General features: G+C 51.7%; 1 protein-coding gene across 15 annotated transcripts in view; it reads left to right on the top strand.

Moving 5' to 3' along the window:
- Positions 1 to 19,217, top strand: part of L3MBTL1 (L3MBTL histone methyl-lysine binding protein 1) — a 28,012-nt gene extending 8,795 nt beyond the window's left edge. For 2 of the 15 annotated variants that reach the window (XM_034640877.1, XM_034640880.1), the window contains 14 exons: positions 1,769 to 1,857; positions 2,412 to 2,481; positions 3,368 to 3,503; positions 3,813 to 3,904; positions 5,108 to 5,259; positions 5,665 to 5,741; positions 6,275 to 6,360; positions 6,545 to 6,655; positions 7,105 to 7,219; positions 8,063 to 8,162; positions 8,349 to 8,546; positions 8,637 to 8,686; positions 12,608 to 12,765; positions 13,187 to 15,015. In XM_034640877.1, the coding sequence (XP_034496768.1) occupies positions 1,769 to 1,857; positions 2,412 to 2,481; positions 3,368 to 3,503; positions 3,813 to 3,904; positions 5,108 to 5,259; positions 5,665 to 5,741; positions 6,275 to 6,360; positions 6,545 to 6,655; positions 7,105 to 7,219; positions 8,063 to 8,162; positions 8,349 to 8,546; positions 8,637 to 8,686; positions 12,608 to 12,765; positions 13,187 to 13,549 (1,797 nt within the window). In that variant the 3' untranslated portion in view covers positions 13,550 to 15,015. Of the gene's footprint in view, positions 1 to 1,768; positions 1,858 to 2,376; positions 2,482 to 3,367; positions 3,504 to 3,812; positions 3,905 to 5,107; positions 5,260 to 5,664; positions 5,742 to 6,274; positions 6,361 to 6,544; positions 6,656 to 7,104; positions 7,220 to 8,062; positions 8,163 to 8,348; positions 8,547 to 8,636; positions 8,687 to 12,607; positions 12,766 to 13,186; positions 15,016 to 15,039; positions 15,202 to 16,510 lie in introns of those variants that run through there. The other 13 variants (XM_034640871.1, XM_034640867.1, XM_034640875.1 and 10 more) reach the window with 11 other exon arrangements.
- Positions 19,218 to 23,665: the final 4,448 nt, after the last annotated feature.

Here is a 23,665-nt window from a genome sequence, read left to right as displayed (position 1 = left end):
AAGTCAGAGGTCTGTGCTGTGGCCCAGGGGTCTTAGGACTTGGCCACTTTGGGGTATGGCCAATGGAAGATGAATTTGGGAGTTAGGACCAAGGAGGGGCAGAGGTGCCTGGTGAGACTGACAAGTGGCTCGTGTTATGGTTCAGGAAGAATGAGGAGCAAATTTCGTCTAGAGAGAAGGGGATGGGTGTCGTGAAGGACTGGTGATAGTAGTGGTGATTTGGAAAAAGTGAAGAGGTATCATACAGGATGATGTGGAACTGTAGTGGCAAGAGACAGAGAGACAATGCCAGGCCTGGCATCCCCAGCCTACTCTCTGCCCTGGTGTGCTCAGTATGTCTGGAGGAAGGCTGAGTGGGAGAACCGAGGGTTTCTTGAGGCAACATTGTAGGTGATGTGTTCAAGGGACAATCCGGATTTCACGCAGGACAGAGGATAGTGGGAAGCGATGTGCTCTAGGCTGGTGTGTCTGTATAGGTCTCTGAGAGAGTCTGATGGCTTGGTGGATCAGTTGATGAAGAAAATCCTTGCTTTGGTCCAGCTGGGTCAGATGGTTGGGGTCTCAAGGCTCAGTACAGTGACCAGGGAACACAGGCAGCCCCTAGAGAGATGCTTCTAGCCACTTGGGTTCCAACTAAAGAAGAGAGCTTCTCTGTGAGTGACAGAGCCCTCCACATCTGAGTGATCCACAGCAGTAGCCAAGTGAGCCAGAGCACGGCAGAGCTGGAATCCAGATAAGACAGACTTAATGGAGCCCTGGGAAGCCCAGAAACTCAAGACCAGAGCTTTGCATTTCGTGAGGATCTTTTACTCACAGCATCTCATTGACTCCTCCAAACAACTCCGTATGGTAGACGAAGTTGTCTGCATATTGCAGATGACAAAATGGAGGCATAGAAGTTACTAGAAGAAGCTGGAGGTATTTACCCAAGGGATATGAATTGATTTTTGCAAGTAGTTGCCTCTTTCACTGTCTGTGGCCCTCAGTTGAAGGCAGCCCAGGCTGACCTTGTGACCCTACCTTACACGTTGCCAGCTATTCTAGTCCTTAAAGGATGTTTCTCTTCTGTGCTATTAGCCATCGCAGGCTAACCTGAAGTTCCTGCAGGGGAATTCGTCTCCCCCTCCCCAGGACCTGGAGGCTCCGAGGGCTGGAGGCCCTGACCGCAGCGTGTGTGCACATGCGTGCGTGTGTGTGCACGCATGCACACATGGCATACGTATGTCTGGGAGAGCCCTAGAATCTGTCTATTCTGTGGGCACGCCAAGCACACGTATATGTACTTGTGTCTCTGTGTGTACCTCTGCGTGTTCAGAGGAAGAAGAATTGAAAAATGAGAGTTTCTCATTTCTGTGTGATCTTGGTCCACCGTTTCTCCCTCCTTCCACGTTTTCTCTCCCGTGAGCTTAGGTGGCACTGCGATGAAGTCCTCTGGCTCAGGACTTGTCACTCAGCTTTGTCAGAGAACAGGGTCCCTCTGTGACTGAGACTTTGTAACCTCAGTTACATGCTCTGCAGTCCTAAGTACTTTTGCTGACAGTGGCCTGGGGATGAGGGCGGACAGAATTTGGCGTAGCCCCACTGGAGACGGAGCTCGCCTGAGGTCTGAGCCCGTGTCTGGCGCTGTCGTGGCTGGGAGGGCCCAGAGGGCAGCACGCAAGCATAGACAAGGGTTTGTTTGGGAGGCAAGGTAGAGTTGAGTCGGGGGACACTGAGAATAGTCTATGGGAGCAGTCCAGGGGTCAGTCTGTCTGTCTCCTGTCCGCAGCATCAGGGGAGAAGAAGGAAGGCTGGTCATGGGAGTCCTACCTCGAGGAGCAGAAGGCTGTCACTGCCCCTGTCAGCCTCTTCCAGGACGTGAGTCGGATAATTTCTACCTGGGAAGAGCTTGTATGCCCAGTCCAGGAACTCACCGCCAAACTCAGGCCTTCTGGTGTATTGTGTGTCTGCTATCCCTCAAAAAAACTGGCAGAATGGAAGGGGGAGAGGCTGGTTAGGGTCCCAGAGTAGAAAAGGGCTCACTTTGAGAGGCTTTGAGGGTAGGAGGAAGTAGAAGGGTGGGACCCAGGCTCACCCATCAGCGCCCCTGTGGACTTTTGAATCCTGGGACCTTCTACTCTGGTCTGTACGCTGATCTTCCCATGGCTTGGGTAATATGGAGCCCTTAAGTCCAGCTCTGACTTAGCCCACATTTTTCAGAGGACCTGGAAGCTAGTCTGTCCTGCTCTGGAGCCCTGCACTAAAGATCCCCAAATAATTTACCCCTTTGGTAATATGAGGCGGGTGGGGCCTAAAGGCAGCTCCTTCACCCTAAGCCCACTAGGCAAGGATAAGGCTGGATGGAGGCTGGGTCCTCTCCAATCTGTGCATTGACAGTACCAGGCAGTCACTCATACTAAGAATGGCTTCAGACCGGGCATGAAGTTGGAAGGCATCGACCCTCAACACCCGTCCATGTACTTCGTCCTCACCGTGGCCGAGGTGAGCTGAGACTTGCACCCACGTTCTGGCAATGTCTCTTCCAGTAGACTGACGGGGACTGCTGGGGGCATGGAGGGCCTGGCTTAGATGAGGGAGATGCTGCCCTGCCCTCAGAAAGCACAGTCTCCAGGGGCTTTGGTGGAACACACAGAAAGCTAAAAAAGGAACAAAAACCAAAGTATTGGGCAGGGTGACGATACTGTATCCTTCAGTGCTGGGGGAGCCTAAGGAGGAGAGGTCCTGAGGGGCAGGGATGTTGGTGTGTGTTCCAACCAAGATCTTGTCCTCTAGGAGCTCACAGTGTGGGAGTCAGTGAGATAAACACATCTGCGACATGCCACGGCGGGGGTGGGGGGTGGCGGGGTTGGCCAACAGATGTTGAGCAGGGCAGCGCGAGGGGGCAGAAGGAGCTTCGCAGAGGAAGGTCCTCCTTCCAAGTGTTGAGGGATAAGTTGTGAATGAATAAGGTGTTCCAGGCAGAAGAGGCAAAACCAGCAAAAATATTGGGGCATGGAGCGGTGCCAAGTTCAAGGAGCTGCCGTCAGCTTGGTGAGGTCAGAGCAGTGTGTGAGTGAAGAGCAGTGAGAGACAGTAGCAGAAGGAAAGGCCATCAGGGGGCCTGAACAGGGCTCAAAAGGGCAGGAGGATGTCATAGACTCCACCTGTCTCACACCCAGAACTCAGGGCTCATGAGTACATGATCTGCCCTCAATGTGGGATGGGAGAGCACGGAGCCAGGTTCAGGATGGGGGGAAGAGTAGTGGGCTGGGGAACCTGCTAGCATTCAAGACCCTCGAGACCACCAGGCTGGACCAGAAGAGGTGAGGGAAAGGGAGTGGGTGTTTGCTGGCATCAGAGTCCCTGTGGTTCCCTGTCACGGGGCTAGGTGTGTGGCTACCGCCTACGTCTGCATTTTGATGGGTATTCCGAGTGCCATGACTTCTGGATCAATGCCAACTCCCCTGACATTCACCCCGCTGGCTGGTTTGAGAAGACTGGGCACAAGCTGCAGCCCCCCAAAGGTAAGCCCTAGCTGGGTTGCTCACAGTGACCTTCCCTTCTTCCCCGTGGGTCCCCTTCCTTATTCCCTGTTCTACAGCTAGCCTCTCTTCATTGAATCCTACTCTGACGAGGCCCCAGGGCTTCTGCTTTGCCCTTGCCCTTGGGTGTCCACCCAGGTCACGTCCCACCTCAGCAGGGTTTCCCCGGGCAGGCTTTTGAGGGTTGGGAGGTCCTTGGGCGGTCGCATTCTGTGCTTCAGTGTGGGTTAGCCCTGCCGCGGCCCAGCCTCTGTCTGCAGGGAGCTCTCCTCTTCCCTCTGAGGGGCCTAGGTTACAAGGAGGAGGAGTTCAGCTGGAGCCCGTACCTGCGCAGCACACGAGCCCAGGCTGCCCCCAAGCACCTGTTCGTGAGCCAGAGCCACGTGAGTGCCCCTGAGCGAGAGTGGACACCCACCCCCTGGGACAGATCCCTGCCGCTGGCCAGGCTGTCCTGACTCATCAGGAGAGAGCTCACCGGCCAGTGTTCTCAGCTTTGTTCTGGTCTCTCCCAGAGAACGGGAGGGGCTCTCTGGGCGGGCCAAGGGCCAGAGGGGGAGCTGGTTATAGGTTCCACCCAGTTTCCCCTCTACCCTACTGCAGAAACCCTCTCCTCAGAGCACAAGCAGGCACTGTGAGTCCCTGGCCCACCATCTCAGCCGCCATTCTCCTTTCTTGCTTTGGTTTGCTCTGCAGCTCTTGGTGTAAGGCCCAAGCCTCTGTTCTGGGAGCTGCTCTTTGGTCCCTTGACCGACACCATGGCTCTCCCACTCAGTCCCAACACTCACTGCTTGTCTTCTTCTCTGTTGAGGGCAGCTGGCAGCTTTATCCAGCAGTTGAAGTAGCTCCTGATCTCCAGCCAAAGGTCTGAGAGATTTAGGGAACCCCCATTCAAGTCGTCAGCATATCAAAGTACAGGGTCCCCGTGGGTCAGAGGGCCACCATGCCGTGCAGACGAGGTCTGACCCCGGGTTCCCGGGTGACTGGGGGCGGTCTACCCACTGTTAGAACAGGGAATGCAGACTTTGAATCAAACTGTTCAAATCCTGGTCCCACCATTGACGAGCACTGTGGTCCTGGGCAAGTTATTTAACTTATAAAATGGGGATGATTGTCCCTATCTCATGGCGGAGATGCCAGCTTTTGATGCTTATGCCTGACAGATGCCCTTCCTCCCCTTCCCCCACCTCACATCAACTCCTCCCTCCCAGCCCCCCACCGCTGACCCATCTGCCTCAGTGCCAGCTTGGCAGGCTCGTCCGAGGAAGAGAGGCTTGTGCTCACCCCGGCAGACTCTGGGGGGCAAAGTCTTGGGGGGAATGTGTAGCTTCCTGCCTGTCACTCAGCTTCCACTGCAGTGAGGCCTCCTGGGAGCACAGCTTGGAGCCCAGAAGCTCCCAAGTGGCTCAGGGCTGGGGGTTAGGATTCTGCCCTGGAGGGACCCTCTCTCTCAGCCGATTTCTCCCCTGCCCCCCCACCCCACCCCAGGCATGACTCCTAGAGAACCTACTCCTTCCTGTGCCAGGGGGTTCTGGGTTCGTGCTAGCCAACCTGCACCTGGCCATGGCAGCCCCTCTTCTTGCCCCCAGAGCCCTCCACCCCTGGGCTTCCAGGTGGGCATGAAGCTGGAGGCGGTGGACCGCATGAACCCGTCCCTCGTCTGCGTGGCCAGCGTGACCGACGTGGTGGACAGCCGCTTCCTAGTACACTTTGACAACTGGGATGATACTTACGACTACTGGTAGTGGGGGTGCCCAGACTTGGCCTGGGGGTGAGGGGTGGCTGGGGCCAGAGGCAGTACTTTCAGACCTCAGGCACTGTGTGGCCCCTGCCTGGTCCTGACGTTGATATTTGCTCCGGGGCATCACGGACGGTCCTGTGGCTTTGATCTGTATCCTAAGAAACACAATGTAATATTAGATGTTTCATCTAAAAATACCAAGGTTAGGATGAGCAAGCCGCTGTGTCTCATGCTTTTCCCTTCAATATTAGTCCTAGGGTTTGCAGTTAATGCTGCAGTTTTCTGACTTTTTTATCAGCCATCTGTGTAGCTGTCACTAAACAGCAGAATGAGGGTGGGCACTGAAGCCATGCTGTCATCGTCCTCAAAGTGTCACTCGGGACAGTGAAGTATTCTCGGTTTCAGGTGTGACCCCAGCAGCCCCTACATCCACCCGGTGGGCTGGTGCCAGAAGCAAGGAAAGCCCCTCACCCCCCCACAAGGTGACCCTGCAGCCTGAGAAAATGCCCTTTCCTGGGCCTGGCCCCTCAGCCCTCTCCTCCCATCCCTTAGCAGTGCCTCATTAGCTGGGTCTTTAGGATCTGGGTGAGGGGACAGAAGTGTCCTAGAGCCTCATCTTCTTTGCTTGGGAGTTGAGAAGTCTTTGATGTTAGGAGAGACCTGTCAACCCCCGACTCTGTTGAGGTTTAAGGAAGAGAGTTAAATTACCCCCCTCAGCATGGGAGCAGGAGTCCAAAGCAAGGAAAGTTTCAGATGGGGCTGGGGCTGGAGCTGGAGCAGCGGGGCCAAGGAAGGGGAGTGGGAGCCAGGGTTCCCACACTGCCCTGTGAACTGTGGGGTGGTGATGTGCTTGGTTCTGGTTAGCACCCCTCCGCCTCAGGAGCCCCTGCCAAGAGCTGGCTCTGGTGGTGTTGGGGGGGATTGTACCCCTTCCATGCTCCTGGTCCTGTTTGGGGAGAGAGAACTCCCGTCCTTTCCCAGGGTGCCTAGACATTGTTCTCATCCTCTCCTCCAGACTACCCAGACCCTGATAGCTTCTGTTGGGAGAAATATCTGGAAGAAACCGGGGCTTCTGCTGTGCCCACCTGGGCCTTCAAGGTGGTGAGTCAGCTCTCTCTGCTCCCAGAGCTGACCTCTGGGAAGGCGTGGAGCACTCAGCCAGCCAAATGGAGTGCTCCCCCCTTTGGCAGGCCACAATTTGTAAGGCACAGCACTTGGGCTCCCTCCTTGGGGCCTCGGCTCCACTGAGCTGGGCCTTGGTCTGAAGGCTATTGTCCCCCTGCAGCGGCCCCCACACGGCTTCCTGGTCAACATGAAACTGGAGGCCGTGGACCGCAGGAACCCAGCCCTGGTGCGCGTGGCCAGCGTGGAGGATGTGGAGGACCATCGGATAAAGGTGGCTCTGGGCCCCTCGGGCTAGGGGAGTGGACAGGTTATTTGGGCAGGAATTCTGTAGACTGGTTAGAGGTCAAGGGCATGGCATGAGCCAGACATAAAGGAGGCTGCAGGTTATAGGGAAGAGAACTCTACACTCAAGGTTGAAGTCTTGGGTCTCACTCTAGCCTCATCTGTGACTAATCTTTGTGGGCTGGGACCAGTCATTTCCCCTCTCTGAGCCTATCAAGTGGGCATGGATTGATGGAAGATGCCAGTAACTTACTTAGTGAAGCCCTTAGAAAATGTGGTGGTGGAGGCGGGTTATTGTGAGGTTGGCCACTTGGTTCTTTCAATCCAGGATGTTGCTTCTGACAGGTCCCAGGGACAGCCTCCTGGAGCCTAGAGGACCTCCTGGCTGAGCCGGGCTCCATGAGAAACACCTGACCTCCAATGGCCTTTCCTCCCCAGCTCCACTTTGATGGCTGGAGTCATGCCTATGACTTCTGGATTGACGCCGACCACCCGGACATCCACCCCGCCGGCTGGTGCTCCAAGACAGGGCATCCCCTGCAGCCTCCTCTCCGTGTGTACCCTTCTGAACCTTCCCTGCTGATGTCCGACCCCACCCTGTGACCTCTGACAGTCCCCCTCCTGTAGCTTGCCCAGGGGATTCTGACCGTCACGCACAGGTGGGCTCTAGTGCCCACACTGAGCTCTGGGATCCCCCATCCTCTGTGCCTCAGTGGTCTCTGCTACACTGAGCCGTGCTTCTGGCTTCCCTAGTTGTTGGGTTTAGGCTACTGAGATGTGCAGGGGCAAGCTCGCTTAGGAGCGTGTGCCTAGGAGGGAGTTATGCACCCGGGGAGTTCCCTCAGCATCCAGCAGAGCCACACAGAGCAGACATTATGTTTGCTGAGGAAAGCAGGTTCCCTTAAATAAAATCCTTGTCCCTGTAGCTGGGGTGGGAGGTCAGGTAATCAGACCGCTCAGCTGCAAGACACATGGGGTGTTGATCCTTCTTGATTGTTCTCCAAACATGAATAGTGCCTAAAGAAAGTTATAGAATGAAACAGGGAAGCAAACAGAGTAACATAATTGTGCCTGATGTGGCTTCTAAGCTGCCACCGTGCCCACTCCAGTTCTGAGTTGATCTTCTCCGCCGGGGTTCTCCTCTCAGAGACAGAGGGCATGGCCTGGGGTTTCAACAAAGGGTATGAGAGCCAAGCCCTCATTCCCCAAAGAGGGTCAGATACTCAGTAGCAGGAAATGATGTCACGGTCTCGGTTAGGGTCCCCATAGCTGGGGATCTAACTCCTAGGTGCTGACCTTGCCCACAGAAACTATTCCTTCCCTTCCTGTCCTCCATCCCCCCATCCTACCCCCAACCCAGGACCCTATGCTAACTCTTTTCTTCCTCCTCCCCCAGGACCCAGAGAGCCCAGCTCTGCCTCTCCTGGGGGCTGTCCCCCGCTCAGCTATCGCAGCCTGCCACACACTAGGACATCCAAGTACAGCTTTCACCACCGGTGAGTGAAGGGCTCCTGCTAAGAGACCCTCGGGCATTGTTCAGAGAGGGGCTCTTTTACACCTTGGGTGTGTGGCCAATCAGGGTTCCCCGAAACACTCTCTGAATGGGGCCGGTGTTGGGAAGGGCTCAGTGGGAACAAGTGCACTCAGCCAACTTAAGCCTCCTTCTTCTTCCTCTTCCCCAGGAAGTGCCCCACTCCTGGTTGTGATGGTTCTGGCCACGTCACAGGCAAGTTCACAGCTCACCATTGCCTCTCGGGCTGTCCACTGGCTGAGAGGAACCAAAGTCGGCTGAAGGCGGAATTATCTGACACCGAGGCCTCGGCCCGTAAGAGGAACCTCTCGGGCTTCTCCCTAAGGAAGAAGCCTCGCCATCATGGCCGGTGCGGAGGGCAAGGGTGCAGGGCCTCGTGTCCTCTTGGGCCAGGCCAGGCACTGATTCCCTGCCATGGACCGGGTCCCTCTCTCTCCAGGATTGGACGCCCTCCAAAGTATCGGAAGATCCCACAGGAAGATTTCCCGAGTAAGTCCTCTACTCCCATGCCCTCCACAAAGTGTTCACAGTGAGTGCTTAGTAATTGGTGGGATGACTCACGAGGGAGACCTAGAGGGGGCAACTGGAAGGGAGGCCGCCTCTTGCTTTCACATCCTTGCAGAGCACAGAGCAGTGGCGAGAGCACAGGAGTCCCCTCGGGTTCCAGTCCCACTTCACCCGAGACCTTATTTTGAGTCTGTATGAGACACAGAGCCTCTCTGGGCCTCGGGTTCTCCACTGTGCCATGGGAGGATGCCCTCCAGCTCTGTTCCTCTGGATTCTAGGCCTCCTTGCAAGGGAGGCCTGGCTTTCACTTTCTAGCTGTGTGACCTTCAGCAAGTCACTTAATATCTCTGAGTCTCAGTCTCATTCATAGACATGAATAATACTTCTTTCAGGTGTCAAGTTCCTGAAATAATAGTACTTAGCAATAGTGCTTACTGAGCACCTGGCCCTCACAGGCATCCTGTAACGTGGACACCATTCTTTTCTGAGAGAAGAGGAATGGGAGGTTCAGAGGGTGAAGTCACTCGGCTTGTGAGGGGCAGAGCTGGGATTCAGACTTGGGTCTGACCTCTGCTCTGTGCTGCTGGTATAACAGACCGAGAGCGCCTAACCCAGACGTCAGTTTACCCCTCCATCTCCTTTGGCTTAGCTTGGGTGCCACAACCAGGTGCCACAGACTCGGTGGCTTACCCACAGGAATTTATTTTCTCACGCTTACAGAGGCGAAAAGTCCAAGATCAAGGTATCCGCAGGGTTGGTTTCTTCTGAGACCTCGCTCCTGGCTCACAGGTGGCCACTTCTGGCCGTGTCCTCCCATGGTCTGCACCTGTGTCTGTGTGCTCCCGTGTCTCACTGCACATGTCCAAAACTGCTTTTCTTGTCAGGACACCAGATTGGATGAGAGCCCACCCTAACGGCCTCATTTGAACCTAATCACCTGTTGAAAGACCCTATCTCCTAATACAGCTGACCCTTGAACAGCAGGGGTTTGAACTGCGTGTGTCCACTTATGTGTGGATTTTTTATAGCACAGTACTGTAAATGTATTTTCTTTATGATTTTCTTAATAACATTTTCTTTTCTCTAGCTTCCTTTATTATAAGAATATGGTATATAATCCATACAACATACCAAATATGTTAACTGTCTATCGATGTTACTGGTAAGGCTCCCAGTCAACAGTGGGGTATAAGTAGTGAAGTTTTGGGAGGAGTCAAAGTTATACGTGGATTTTTAACTGCGTGGGTGACTGAGGTGCCCCTCAGCCCCACATTGGTCATGGATTAAATGTATAGTCCCACTCAGGGGTACCGGGGGTGAGGGCTTCAACATATGAATTTGCAGGGACCTCAGTGAAGCCCCTACGATGTTCCAAAGGGAGGGACAAGGTGACTGAGCCTTCCACTGGTGACAGAGTCACCCCCACGTCTTCAGCTGATGGAGCGCTAGGGACCTTGCCTTAGTTGAGTCGAATGCCCACCATCTTTCAGGCTAGAAGAGACCATGGGACATCACCTGGGTCAGTGCACAGTTTGTGGGCAGGACTTAAGCTATTCCAGTTCTTCAAGAACAGTCTCTGCACCCTGGACGGCATATAGGATGCTGGTTAAAAGCACAGCCCTGGAGTCAGACAGCATTTTACGGGCTGTGTGAGACCTCGGGCAGGTGACCCCCTCTCTGAGCCTCAGCTTGTTCATCTGTGCAATGCTGCTAATATGCCCACCTCAGAAGGTGGTAGGAGGCTTCAGTGAAGAGGTCAAGTAAAGGGCTTAGCCCCAGTACCTACTGGTATATTAGCCCTGTGTGTAGCTGACCTCCTCGTACTGCCATGCCATACTCCTCTTGGTGGAAGCAGAAGGCACTTCCTGCAGCTTCGGGCTCGAGTGAGGAGAGGGTTGGCCAGCCTCTGGCCCTCAGAGTGAGGACTTCTGGGGATGGGACTGTAGTGGGTGCCTCTTCTACCCAACTGTGGGACCTGGCCAGCTTCCCGTCCAGGGCCAGGTTCTGACCACCAGAGGGCGCGTGCCTGTGTGTTCGTTCCAGAAACATCCTGAGAACTCAGGAAGTCAAGTCTTTCCAGAGACTGAGGCTGTGGCCCAGAGAAGATGAGGAAGGGCTTACCCAATAATAATAATAATAACAATAATAATAATAATAATAATAATGCTATAGGCTGAATGTTTGTGACCTCCCCACAAATTCATATGTGAAACAATCCCCAGTGTAATGGTATTAGGAGGTGGGGCTTTGTGGAGTTGATTAGGTCATAAGAGTGGAGCCCTCACAAATGGGATTAGTGCCCTTATAAAGGAGACCCCAGAGGGCTCCCTCGCTCCTGCCACCGTATGAGGACCCAGGGAGAAGTTGGCTGTCTATTAACCAGGAAGTGGGTCTTCACCATGTATCAGATCTGCTGATGCCTTGATCTTGAACTTTCCAGCCTTCGTGACTGTGAGGAATACATTTCTGTTGTTTATAAGGCCAAAAAACAAAAACAAAACCCCACACAAAAACCCAGCAGCTTCTAACCTGCCCCTAGTTGGCTTGCCGTTCGATAGGACACCCTGACTGCCTGTGAGAGCTCCCATCCTGTGCTCTGGGAAGGAAAGATAAGGAGCAAAGCTTCCTACAGCCTCTTGGTCTTGTCCCCCAAGACTCCTCAGCGGGTGCATGGAGAACCAGAAACAGGACCTCAAAGACAGGAGGCCAAACCTGTGGCCGGGAGATGAAGTGCTGGCGGCCGAAGCTGCCAGGGGAGAGGCTGCCCGTGCGGCCAGCGGCACTGGGAGCTGGCTGAGCAGCGCACGGTAGCAGCTTCCTCCTGCTGCCGAAGGCTGGGCTCGGGTCTGACAAGCAGGGATGGCAGCAGGCAGGAGGGAGGAGCTGCAGAGGACGGCAGGTGCGGCTGCTAATAGGATCCCAGAGGCTCGGGGGCTGGTTGTGAGGGTGAAAGGCTGAGGCTAAGGGGCCAAAGGGTGAGGGAAGGACAGTCTGTGACGAGCAGGGAAGGGCCCGTGAGAAGGGCGCCATGGCGAGCTGCAGCCACGTGTCTAGAACTGGCGCCCAGTGAACAGGAAAGAGGCAGCTCTCTTGGGCTATGGGCAGAGAGAGGCAGGGCAAGCCCCAGGGGACAGTGACCACATGGCTCAAGACCTGCCAAGGCTGGTGAGGTAGGCAGGGGCCAGGCTTGTCAGAGCAGCAAAAGTAGTTAAAGTCCAGGCAGGTGAGTGCCAGGCCTGGCCAGGGAGGAGTCCCAGCAGAGCAGCACCACTCGTGAGATCCTCTCGCAGCCGAGGCTGGAGGCCAGGAGCCAGGACTGCAGGAACAGATTGGGAGGCAGAGCGGCAGGCAGCGTGGAGTTGGCGAGCGGGTCAGAGATCACCTTCTAGGTGCCAGAGTACGCAGGGGGCCAACCGGATCAGGCTGGGGTGGGGGAAGGGGAGAGGAACAGAGCTGGAGGCAGGGGCAGCAGCTTGCAGGGTGGGTTCCCACACAGAATTCCCCAGACTCTGAGACAGTTGGTCAGGCCCCAAAAGGTCTCAGGAAAAGGAGGGCAAACAGTTAGGCTTCTGCTGCCGGGGCTGAGCTTCCTGGCTGTTGAGGCCATTCTGATGCGGGGTATCTAGCGAACGGTCGGGAATGCTACGGCATCTCCTTGTGGGGCCCAGGGTGAGGTAGCCTAGAAAGATGGGGCTGGGGTCGTTCCTAACAGCTGACTCCCAAGAGTCTGTAAAGTGAGGGACTCACTTAACCAGGGGGAGCAAGCAGTGCCTCCCTCCCTCGTGGCTCTGCAAGACTCTCAGAAGGGGGCCGTGGCCCTCCCGAGGGACATGGGTACAAGCGGGCCTCGGGGACCAGCCCAGTCCTCAGCATCAGCCTGCCAGCCTCTGCCTCTACCTTCAGGACTAGCCACCGACGCCATGCACCAGTCCCTCTTCATGTCAGCCCTGTCGGCCCACCCTGACCGCTCGCTCTCCGTGTGCTGGGAGCAGCACTGCAAGCTCCTGCCAGGAGTGGCGGGCATCTCGGCCTCGACAGTTGCCAAGTGGACCATTGATGAGGTGAGAGCAAGGACCTGTCCCTGTTCCTCTCCCCTATTTTGCCCTCTCACCACAGCCTGCAGGAGGGCTCAGGAAAGGCCCTGATCAGGCCAAGCCGGACACTGCTCCTGACACCATCTGCTGCCCCTCCCTCCTGTCCGCGGTTGGTGCCCGGCAGGGGCTGAGACATGGTTTGCTAGGCCTCCTCTGGCGGATGCGGGGAGGGATGTGCAGCTAGTTCACATGCAAGTCTAGCAGGAGAGACACTTCACCTGGGCCCCACCTTGCTCACTCAGCGGCAGAGACACAAGGATCCTCTTAGGCTAATAAGAAAAATGACACCATCAAACCCCAGAGAGCACCAAGTGCACTTGGGCCCGCCTCCCCCCTGCACTCACAAGCCCCCATCCCCTTGGCAACACTTGCTTCTCTGGTTTCTAAGGTCTTCAGCTTCGTTCAGACCCTGACCGGCTGTGAGGACCAGGCACGACTCTTCAAAGATGAGGTGAGGTGCAGGTGCAGAGTGGGGACAGAAGAGTCAGCCACTGAGGCGACAGGGAGCAGATGCCCTCAGCAGTGCTGCCCCCTGCTAGGGAGGGCCCTCTGTTGTCCTGCCTGTGGGAGACTGGTCACAGTGACCCATGTCTCTAGGAAAAATCTGGTATGGACCATGGCCCAGCTTGCAAACCCTATGTTCAGATCACCGCAGGAAGGAAAATGTCTCTTGGAGACAGGGCTCCATTCACTCCTCTGCTCTCCGCCCAGCTTGTCTTCCAAACCTAGCTCACTAGGGACAGTAAGTTAAAGTGGGTCTTGAATGGCATAGGTCTGCCTTTCACAGCAAGGATCCTAACCTATACTTAATACCAAGACCCAAAAGCTTACCAAGGATAAGAAGCAGTGAGTTGTACGTAAAAGAACCCTAGCTTTACAGACAGTGTGGGTGTGAATCCCGGTGCTGCCAGTTTGAGCTCTTTACTATGTCTGAGTCTGCATCTTCTTATCAATAAAATGAGATAAAACAGGTATTATGAAGGCTATAATGTTGACAACATTGCAGGGCCATTGTGAGCATTGGAAATGATGAATGGATCATTGTACCAGAATGTCCAGTATAATTGTATCGCTAGTCTGCTATAAAATAATGCACAAATCCTATCAGTATTTAAGAATGCCTGGTACAGTGGGGGCTCAGTGGTGGTTCTGACTCTTAATAGTCATCCGTAAGTCCTTAAGTAAAGAACTTTATCATGACTCTCCTAACTTATGCAGTTTGAAATCGGAAGGGACCTTGGAGTTTGTTTAGATCTTCCTTCCAAAGAATACATGCATCCATCTGCCTACACCCAGGAAAGCATAGTCTCAGCTCCCCATAGATGCCCCCTGCAGGTCAGGCGCCCATAAGAAAGAAGTCTGCTCCTGTTCCCCCAGAAGAATCTCTTTATCCAGACCAGACAGCCAGTTCTTCATAGTATCCTGGTGTGGCGGAGCTCACACACTCCACCCCACTCTGGGTGCTTGCCTCCTGGGCTGGCGATCTTACTCAAATGTATGTGTTCAGAGCTGTACCCTGATTTCAGGTGCCTTCTGACCAGCACAGAACACGCAGGTTGAGTTCTCCCGTATGTGCTTTTTGGTCTTGTTTTTTAAAAGGCCTTTATTCTTATAGAGCAGTTTTAGATTGACAGCAAAATTGAGAGGAAGGTACAGAGATTCCCCATCCGCCCCGCACCATGCCGAGCCTCCCCCCTTACCCCCTGCCCCTTATCAGCTGCACTCACCGCAGTGACACACTTGTTAGAATTGTTGAGGCAACGCCCGGATGTTTTTTAATGGAGATAAAAATGTACGTGGAGCAAAATCCACGCATCTTCAAAGTACAGTTCCACGAGTTTTGTGAGATGTATACACCCTGAACCCAGTACTTCAATCAAGATATAAAACATTTCCATCCTACCAGAGAGTCCTTTCTTGGCCCCTTTGTCAGTCCCTGCCCTCATCAGCAGCCCCTGTTGTAATTTCTAGCACCCTACGTTAGTTTTACCTGTTCTTGAACTTCCCATGAAAGGGGGTACAGCTTTTATTCTTTGGTGTCTGTCTCTTTTCACTTGGTGTACTGTTTCTGACGTTCACCTGTGTTGCTGTGTATACCAGGAGTTTGTCCATTTGTATTGCCGAGTCGTGCTCCGTTTTATGACTAGCCCGCACTTCTCCTATTAATGCATATTTGGGTTGTTTTCTCTTCCCCTAGATACAAACCCTATATATTTTTTTCTTTTTTCCTTTTTTTTTTAGCAAAAATTAAGTTTGCTGTATCTTCATTGTAGCCACCAGTTTGGAGGTCATGAAAGTCCCCAAGTGCCTTTTATATCAATTACCCATTATAGTCTAACCACATTTTCCAGTTTGTTACTTGTACCACTGGATTTTTTTTTATTGACCTAATGTAAAACTCTACATTTATCCCTATTAAATGTTATTTTGTTGGTTTCATAGTCTCATTGTTTTAAATCTTGATTCTGTCATCTCTGATATCAGTAAGCCTTTCCAGTCTCATGCAACTTGTCATGTGATAGCCAAGCCACACCTTCACCACCCCTGTTTCACGAGATAGAACCAGGTGGCCCCCGTTAGAGGCCTTCCCTCCTCTAGTCATGAATCAGGGCTCTCTGAGTGCAGTCGTTCAGCCAACCCCAGAACCACACGAGTTTGGTCCTCCAGCACCCTCCTCTGGTCAGAGCACCTGCTACATATCTCAGCTCAGCATGGTCTGGGAAACAAAAGCAGTGGCCAGCAGGGGCACAGAGTGGACCGCCAGCATCAGATGGAGTCTCAGTGGGGAGCAGGACCTTTGTGAGGGCTGAGGAAGACCTTTCCCAGGATCTGGTCCATGCTCCAGGGAGTGGCCTTTGTCACTCAAATGTTGAACCAACCTTGCATACCTAAAATAAATCCCACTTGGTTATGGTATATAATTTTTTAAATAACATCTTGGATTCAATTTGCTAATATTTTGTTCAAATTTTTATCTCTAATACTGGCCTCATGACATGAGTTGGGCTGAACCAATGCATTCAGATACACATGTCAAGATTCGCTCTGGCCGGGACACAGACCAGTCATTAGAGGGATGTGTCATGAGTGAGAAATTAGGGCAAAGCGGACGGATGGTCTCGTGGGTAGTTAGTCCGTCCAGTCTGGCGGTCAGCCCTGATGGTGCTAAGGAGATTCTTCCCCGATTCAGACTAAATCACTCTCCTGTCCTCTCTCCCCCCAGCACCGCCCCCCACAAGAATAGCTCATAGGTGACACTGTGTACATCACATCGCATCCCCTGCACATGTCCACAGTGTCTGCGTATTGACCTGCCAGCAGCACGGACACTGACCCAGGGCTTTGTGGGGGCAGCACAATAGCAGGTGTTTTGAGGCGCTGTCTGTGAGGACTCGGAAGACATTAAGCACACACACACACTGACATCAGACCAGGCAGCAGAAAGAGTGTGTGTGTGAACGTGGGGCAGCCAGCGGAGATCTCTGTCCTTCTCTGTCCCCATTGCTATCTTCCTTTTTTCCTTTCTCCCTCCCTCCTCTCTCCTTTCCCTTCCTCTTCCCATCTCTGTCCTCCTCCCCGCCCCCCACACATCCTTGACTCCGATTCTCTTTCTCCCCTGCCCACTCCCCACACATACCCCACCTCTCCGCCACTCCTTCCCATGGTCCTCTCCACCTTCTCCGCTTTCCACCTCCCTCCCCCCACCCCTCAGATGATTGACGGCGAGGCCTTCCTTTTGCTGACACAGGCGGACATTGTGAAGATCATGAACGTCAAGCTGGGTCCGGCCTTGAAGATCTATAACGCCATTGTCATGTTCAAAAACGCCGACGACACCTTAAAGTGAGTGGCTCAGGGCTGGGCTCACCTCCGGCCCAAGCTGGGCCTCCCTCCGCAGCTGATGCTTCCTTTCCGACTTGAGTTCCTCATATCCCACCCATACCCCCGCCACCCTCTACGTCTTACCAGGGGTGGTCCTCCTTCTCTCCGGGGCTGCTTCCTACAAGGTACGTGGGAGTCCTAGCCCCTGAGTCCTGGGGCTCATCCGCCACCAGGCACACCAGTGAGGGTGTGACTGGGCTGGGGGAACATTACCGGTGCAGTAGATTGGAGGGGCCCTGCCTCCGGCTGACTGATGTGATCACCAAAGGGTCTTTTTCTTAGCGATTAAGGACAGTCTGGTAGAACGTCAGTCCTCTGGTCAGAGGCTCATTTCTCTTGGGCCTCTCTCCGTGCTTTTCTTTCCTTGGCTCTGACCAAGAAGTGACCCAGCCACAAACATATGTACTCATTCCGCTGTCTGGTTTCCTGGGCAGGACCCTCAGACATAGCCCACACAGACCCCACTGGCTCTTCCCCTTTAGATGGGTGGGCTTCGGAAACAGGTTGTCATAGGATCCACTGGGAGTCTCTGGCTGCATTTCTCCCTTTTGCTCAGAAGTGGGGGATTCCAAGCCAGGATGCCTTCCTAAGCATGCCCTGTTCTGGATCAGCTGGCATTTTAGTGGCCCACGCCAAGCCCTGTTTCCAGCAGAGCGAGTGGTTAGAGCCTGTTTTACCCATGCAGAAAGGGTTAAGGCCCCACATATGTTCCCCACATACCCTTCCCCAGACCCCAAGGGTATGTCAGACAGTCTCGGGTCTTTGGCCAGAGGGGCAGCTCCAGCAGGCATCATGGTCCCTGAAGCCGGGCATAGCATCCTTCCCTGCAGCCAGGGATCTCAGCCAAGTTATTGCCCACGCCTGCCAGGCCTCCTGCCATGGGAATGTGCCGCTCTGACTAGCACACATACCTCACAACATCACTTTCGACCTGTCCGGTAAATGTCTTGCTTTTAAGGAGTCTTACAAAACCCACTTGAAGTTGGGAGTTGGGAAGGTGGACTCTTCTATCTTTGAATTCTCTGTGTCCTGTAAGCCTTTCTTACTACTCTCCATCCGTCTTGCACTGCCAGCCAGGTGCCTCCCGGGGCTCTGGGACTTTCACCTTTCTGTCCAAGTGGGGGCCTACCCTCCACTGAGCCACTGCCAAACCAGACAGGGTGGGGAAGAGGCAGAGGGCCCGGCAGCAGCTGGCCCCACAGGAGGTGAGGAGCAGCTGCCAGGCTTCCGTGGCCCCAGGTGCTGCGAGGGGCCTGCAGGGTGCGGAGCCAGGCCCCTTCCCTCAGTCACATGGTGTGTGTGTGTCCCCGAGGGCACCCTCAGAAGTGTTTGACAGGTGCATCTGTGAGGCTCAGTGTTGGGAAAATGTCAAGGGCTATTGTTAAAATATGAAGCTTTATCTTCCCCGTAAAAGTGGGACACCCAAAGCTCTGTTGATTTCCTGCCGCATCCCGGTAGGTGACCCTCTCTCACACGGGCCCAGACAGCTCTGCAGGGGCAGCCATTCAGCCACCCCGCTCGTCTCCCATGGGACTTCCGATGTTCCTTCCCATTCGGCCCTTAAAGGCAGCTCTGAGCACGACCTTCGTGGGAAGAAAGTGGGCAGGCCCTGCCTCCGGCTGAGGCTCGGGTTTACAGAGGTTGCATTGCTGCCCCCTTGGCCAAGAGTCAGGAGGAGCCAGTCTGAGCCTCTCTCCCTTGGTTCGCTTGGGTGGTGGCAAAACTCACCAGCTCCTTGGCCTGGTCCGCTCCTCTTTGAAACTGAGGAGAGACTGGCTTTGTGGTGTGAGGAGAGGGCAGCAAGGACGCACAGCTGCGGGACCTCACCACTCCCGAGGAGCAGGGCTGGGACAGCTGTGCCACACGGTTCTGCCAGCCACACTTCTAGCACTTGCCTATGGGAAAGGCAGGCCGGACTCACAAAGGGCCTTGAGAAAAGGGCCCCCAGGCCTCCAAACTTGGAGACCTCAGCACTTCCTGCACCAATGTCAAACTCTTTGGAAAGAAACCAGAAACATGGGGAAAGCAGTCTGCCCTTCTGCCCCTTCACCCGCATCCTGTCCCCAGATGAGATCTTCCCATGTTGACGGGGGTGCACGTGGAGGTAGGGAGTTGGTGCCACTGCCCTGCTTTCGGCAGCAGACACCGCTTACACTTTGGCCTGGGGTAGCTCCGCCCAACCCTGGCTTAGATCGGTGAGGACCTTTCTGTTTAATTTCTGAAGCAGAGAGAATGATCCCAGAGTTTGAAAATGAAGCCTGTTTGCACTTTCATTCACATGCACTTTGGTGGAATTGTTTTTGTACTTTTCGTGTGTGGGTGCGCGCACGTGCGTGGACGTGCATATGTGTCTTTAAGAGAATCTCTGGCTTAAGATAAAGTGACTCTTGACTCTTACGGGAGAAAAATTTACAAACTGGTGTTTTGTCAGTGTATTGAAACAACATAAATAAACAACATCTGGATGATATGTAGTCAGAATCTGTTTCTATTTTCATGGTAAAACATCCAGAAAACACAAAACGAATAGCAATAGTATCATTATTGAAGAGAATAGAGCATTCTTTTTGTTGTTGGGGGTCCTCATTCTATTTTTAAAGATAAGAAACGGGCGCCTGGGTGGCACAGCGGTTAAGCATCTGCCTTCAGCTCAGGGCGTGATCCCGGCGTTACGGGATGGAGCCCCACATCAGGTTCTTCCGCTATGAGCCTGCTTCTTCCTCTCCCACTCCCCCTGCTTGTGTTCCCTCTCTCCCTGGCTGTCTCTATCTCTGTTGAATAAATAAAAATCTTTTAAAAAAATAAAAAAATAAAGATAAGAATCAAAGTATAAAGATAAGTGGGTATACTTGTCTACACTGAGAAACATAAACAATAGGAACCCCCAGAAAACAGTGTGGAAAAGGCTGGATCCTTGACAGTTTATAAATGGATGGGGCAGAAAATTCAATGAAGCCCTCCAGTTTTTAAAATAACATCAAACTGGGACGCCTGGGTGGCTCAGTCGGTTAAGCGTCTGCCTTCGGCTCAGGTCATGATCCCAGGGCCCTGGGATCGAGTCCCTCATCTGGCTCCTTGCTTCTCCCTCTGCCTGCCACTCCCCCTGCTTGTGTGCACTTGCATTTGATCTCTTTCTGATAGATAAATAAATGAAATCTTAAAAAAAAAATAACATCAAACTTGCAGGTAGGAAATGCCAAGCTGAACAGTTAGACTCTGTTAAGTTTCCCAGAGACTGTGAGCAAAGGAAAAGTGGCAGAAGTGCCCTGTCCAATCACATCAACCCCCTTCTTGTCAGTATCCTTAATTTCTTTGCCCTGCTGCCCTTCCAGACTACGCAGCTAGAATACCAACCACCAAGCTGTCCAAGCCCATCTTCTCCACACCTTTACCAGGAGCTTATCTGACTAAGGCAATTGGTGCCATGGTTGACTGATGTTCTCCGGCTCCAGTGTGGACCCTCAGGGCTGCCTAGGAAGCAGCTGGGTTTTTGAAGGGGTTACCTCTGATTTCCCTTTCCATGCTCCTCAAATGCCTGCCCCATTACCCTCCCTGTTGTCTCAATATATGTGTTCATCATCCATATCACAGAGAAAATGGAAGTCATCAGAAGGAATACCCCCACCTTCCTGCCACCTCATCTGCCAGTCTCCTCCCACCCATATCCATTCTTCCTTCTTTCCTACCCATCACAGTAGAAGAATTGATACTTCCACTTGTGGAAGCTATTCCTCTACCAGCGATGGCTGCTATAAAAGGAAAAGAAACATTGAGAGGCATTTAAATTTAAAATTGATTGCAGAGATAATTTAAAATTTAAAATTGATTGCAGAGATAATTCAACACACTGGTTGAAAGATAAAGTTGATATTGCTTGGAAAGTAGAAGAAAAAGACAAGGAAATGAAAAATGGGAAAGAATAATAAAATTAGAGGACTAGCTGGAGGTCCAATATACAACTAACAGAAATGCCAATAAGAGAGAACAGAGAAATTCTATATATTTTTTTAAAACGTTTTTTAAAAAGTAAATTTCACAGAGTGGAAAGATACTAGTCTCCAAACTAAAAGGTTACACTGAATGCCCAACACAATGGATGTAAAAGGAACGACACTAAGCTACATTATTGTGAAATATCAGAATAATGAGAACAAAGAGAAGATTTAAAAACTTCCAGAGAATAAGATCTCATCCAGAGGAACATGAATCAATAGCATTGAACTCCATGGCAGTGTTGGAAGCAAAAGAGTTCAGCAACATCTTCACCATTCCAAAGGAAAATTATTTCCACGCTAGAGTTCTGTATCCAGCCAAATGTGAAGGCAGAACATTTTCAAACATACAAAGTTTCAAACTTTTATCTCCTGCGAGCTTTTCCTCAGAAAGCCACTAAAGGATGTGCTCCATCAAAATGAGAGAATAAGGGGCACCTGGGTGGCTCAGTCGGTTAAGTGGCTAAGCGTCTGCCTTCAGCTCAGGTCATGATTCCAGGGTCCTTGGAGTGAGTCCTACATCGGGCTCCCCGCTTAACAGGGAGTCTGCTTCTCCCTCTGCTCTCCCCCCTCCCCATTCATGCTCACTCTCTCTCTTCCCCTCACAAAAATAAATAAATAAAATATTTTTTAAAAAATGAGAGAATAGGGGCGCCTGGGTGGCACAGCGGTTAAGCGTCTGCCTTCGGCTCAGGGCGTGATCCCAGCGTTATGGGATCGAGCCCCACATCAGGCTCCTCCGCTATGAGCCTGCTTCTTCCTCTCCCGCTCCCCCTGCTTGTGTTCCCTCTCTCGCTGGCTGTCTCTATCTCTGTAGAATAAATAAATAAAATCTTTTTTAAAAAAATGAGAGAATAAGTCAAAAAAGAGGAAGATTCCAAAAATGCAAGGGTAGTTCAAAGTAAGAAAGTCAGTCTATGTAATACACCACATTACTAGAATGAAAGAGGAAAAAATACGATCATCTCAATTGATGAAGAAAAGGCATTTACGAAAGTCCAACACTGTTTCACAGTAAAAACAGAAAACTGGGGAATAGAGGGGAACTTTCTCAACATGATAAAAGGCATCTTCAAAAAAACCCCACAGCTAATATACTCAGTGATAAAAGACTTTCTCCTAGGATTAGAACAAGACATGGAAACCCACTTTCACCACTGCTTTTCAGTATTGTACTGGAAGTTCTCACCAGAGCAATTAGGTAAGAGAAATGAGGGGCGCCTGGGTGGCTCAGCGGGTTAAGCGTCTGCCTTCGGCTCAGGACATGGTCTCCGGGTCCTGGGATGGAGCCGCAGGTCAGCCTCCCTGCTCAGCGGAGAGTCTGCCTTTCTCCCTCTCTCTCTCCCTCTGCCCCTCCCGCACCGTGTTCTCTCTCTCAAAAAAAAAAAAAAAATCTTTAAAAAAATTTTTTTAGAAAGAGAAATAAATAAAGGGCACCTAAATTGGAATGGAATAAGTAAAACTATTTCTTTAATGGATGACATGATCTTATATACAAAAAAATCCACAAGCAATCTGCTAAAGCCAATAATTTAAGCAAAGATGCAGGGTATAAGATTAACGCACAAAAATCAAGTCACTTGTGTTTCTATAACACCTGCAACAAACAATCCAAAAAGGAAAGCAAGAAAGCAATTCCACTTACAAACAGCATCTAAAGGAATAAAATACCTAGGAATAAATTTAAAGGAGGTGAAAGGCTTATATACTAAAAGCTACACACCATTGCCGAAAGAAATTAAAGAAGACCTAAATAAATGGAAAGACATCTGTGTGCATGTCTAGGAAGACTTAAGATTGTTAACATGCCAACACTACCCAAAGTAACCAACAAATTCAAACCCCATCAAAATGTCAATGACCTTTTTTGCAGGAATGGAAAAGCCGATCCTCATATCCATATGGACTAGCAAGAGGACCCTAAAAGCCAAAACAATCTCGAAAAAGAACAAAGTTGGAGGACTCAGATTTTCTGATTTCAAAACTTGCTGCAAATATAAAGTAATCAAAACAGTGTAATACTGGCATAAGGACAGACATAGAGACCAATTGGAGAGAATTGAGAGTTCAAAAATAACCCCAAACATTTATGGCCAATTGATTTTTGAAAAGAGTGTTCATTCAATGGGGAAAAAACAGTCTCTTCATCAAATGGTGCTGGGACAACTGGATCTCCACATGTGAAAAAAAATGCAGTTAGATGCCTACCTTATACCATATAAAAATGGAACTCAAAATGGGTCAATGACCTAAATATAGGAGCTAAAACCACGAAGCCCTTAGAATAAAACCTAGAGGTAAATCTTTATGACTTCGGAATTGACAGTGAAGTCTAAATGTGACACCAAAAACACAAGCAACAAAAGAAAAAAACAGACAAGTTGAATTTCATCGAAATGAAAAATTTCTGTGCATCAAAGGACTTTATCAAGAAAGTGAAAAGACAACCTATGGAATGGGAGCAAATACTTGCAAATTATCCATCTGACAACGGTTCAATATCCAGAATATATAGAGAACTCCTAAAACTAAACAAAGACAACCCCCCCCAAAAATGGGCAGAGGTCTTGCCTAGACCTTTCTCCAAAGAAGATGTACAAATGCCAACAAACACATGAAAAGAATGCCAACAAACACATGAAAAGAATGCCAACAAACAGCATTTGTCATTAGGGAAATGCCAATCCAAACCACCATGAGCTACCACTGCGCACCTCCCAGGATGGCTGTCAGCACAAAACTGGAAAATAATAATTGTTGGCAAGGGTGTGGAGAAACCACTGGTTGGAATGTAACAGGTTGGAAAACAGGTTGGCTGCTTGAGGAGGGGTTTGCTTTCTCAAAAAGCTAAACCTAGAATTACATTACTCAGAAATCCCACTCCTAAGTATACGCCTGAAAGATCTGAAAGCAGATGCTTGTTGCCAGTGTTCACTGCAGCATTATTCACAATAGCCAAGAGGCGGAAAGAACCCAAGTGTCCGTCGATAGAT

Source organism: Ailuropoda melanoleuca, chromosome 13 (assembly GCF_002007445.2).
Source record: "Ailuropoda melanoleuca isolate Jingjing chromosome 13, ASM200744v2, whole genome shotgun sequence".
Lineage (NCBI taxonomy): Eukaryota > Metazoa > Chordata > Mammalia > Carnivora > Ursidae > Ailuropoda > Ailuropoda melanoleuca.
The sequence above is the reverse complement of the archived record's forward strand: the minus strand, read 5'-3'. Positions and strand labels throughout refer to the sequence as shown.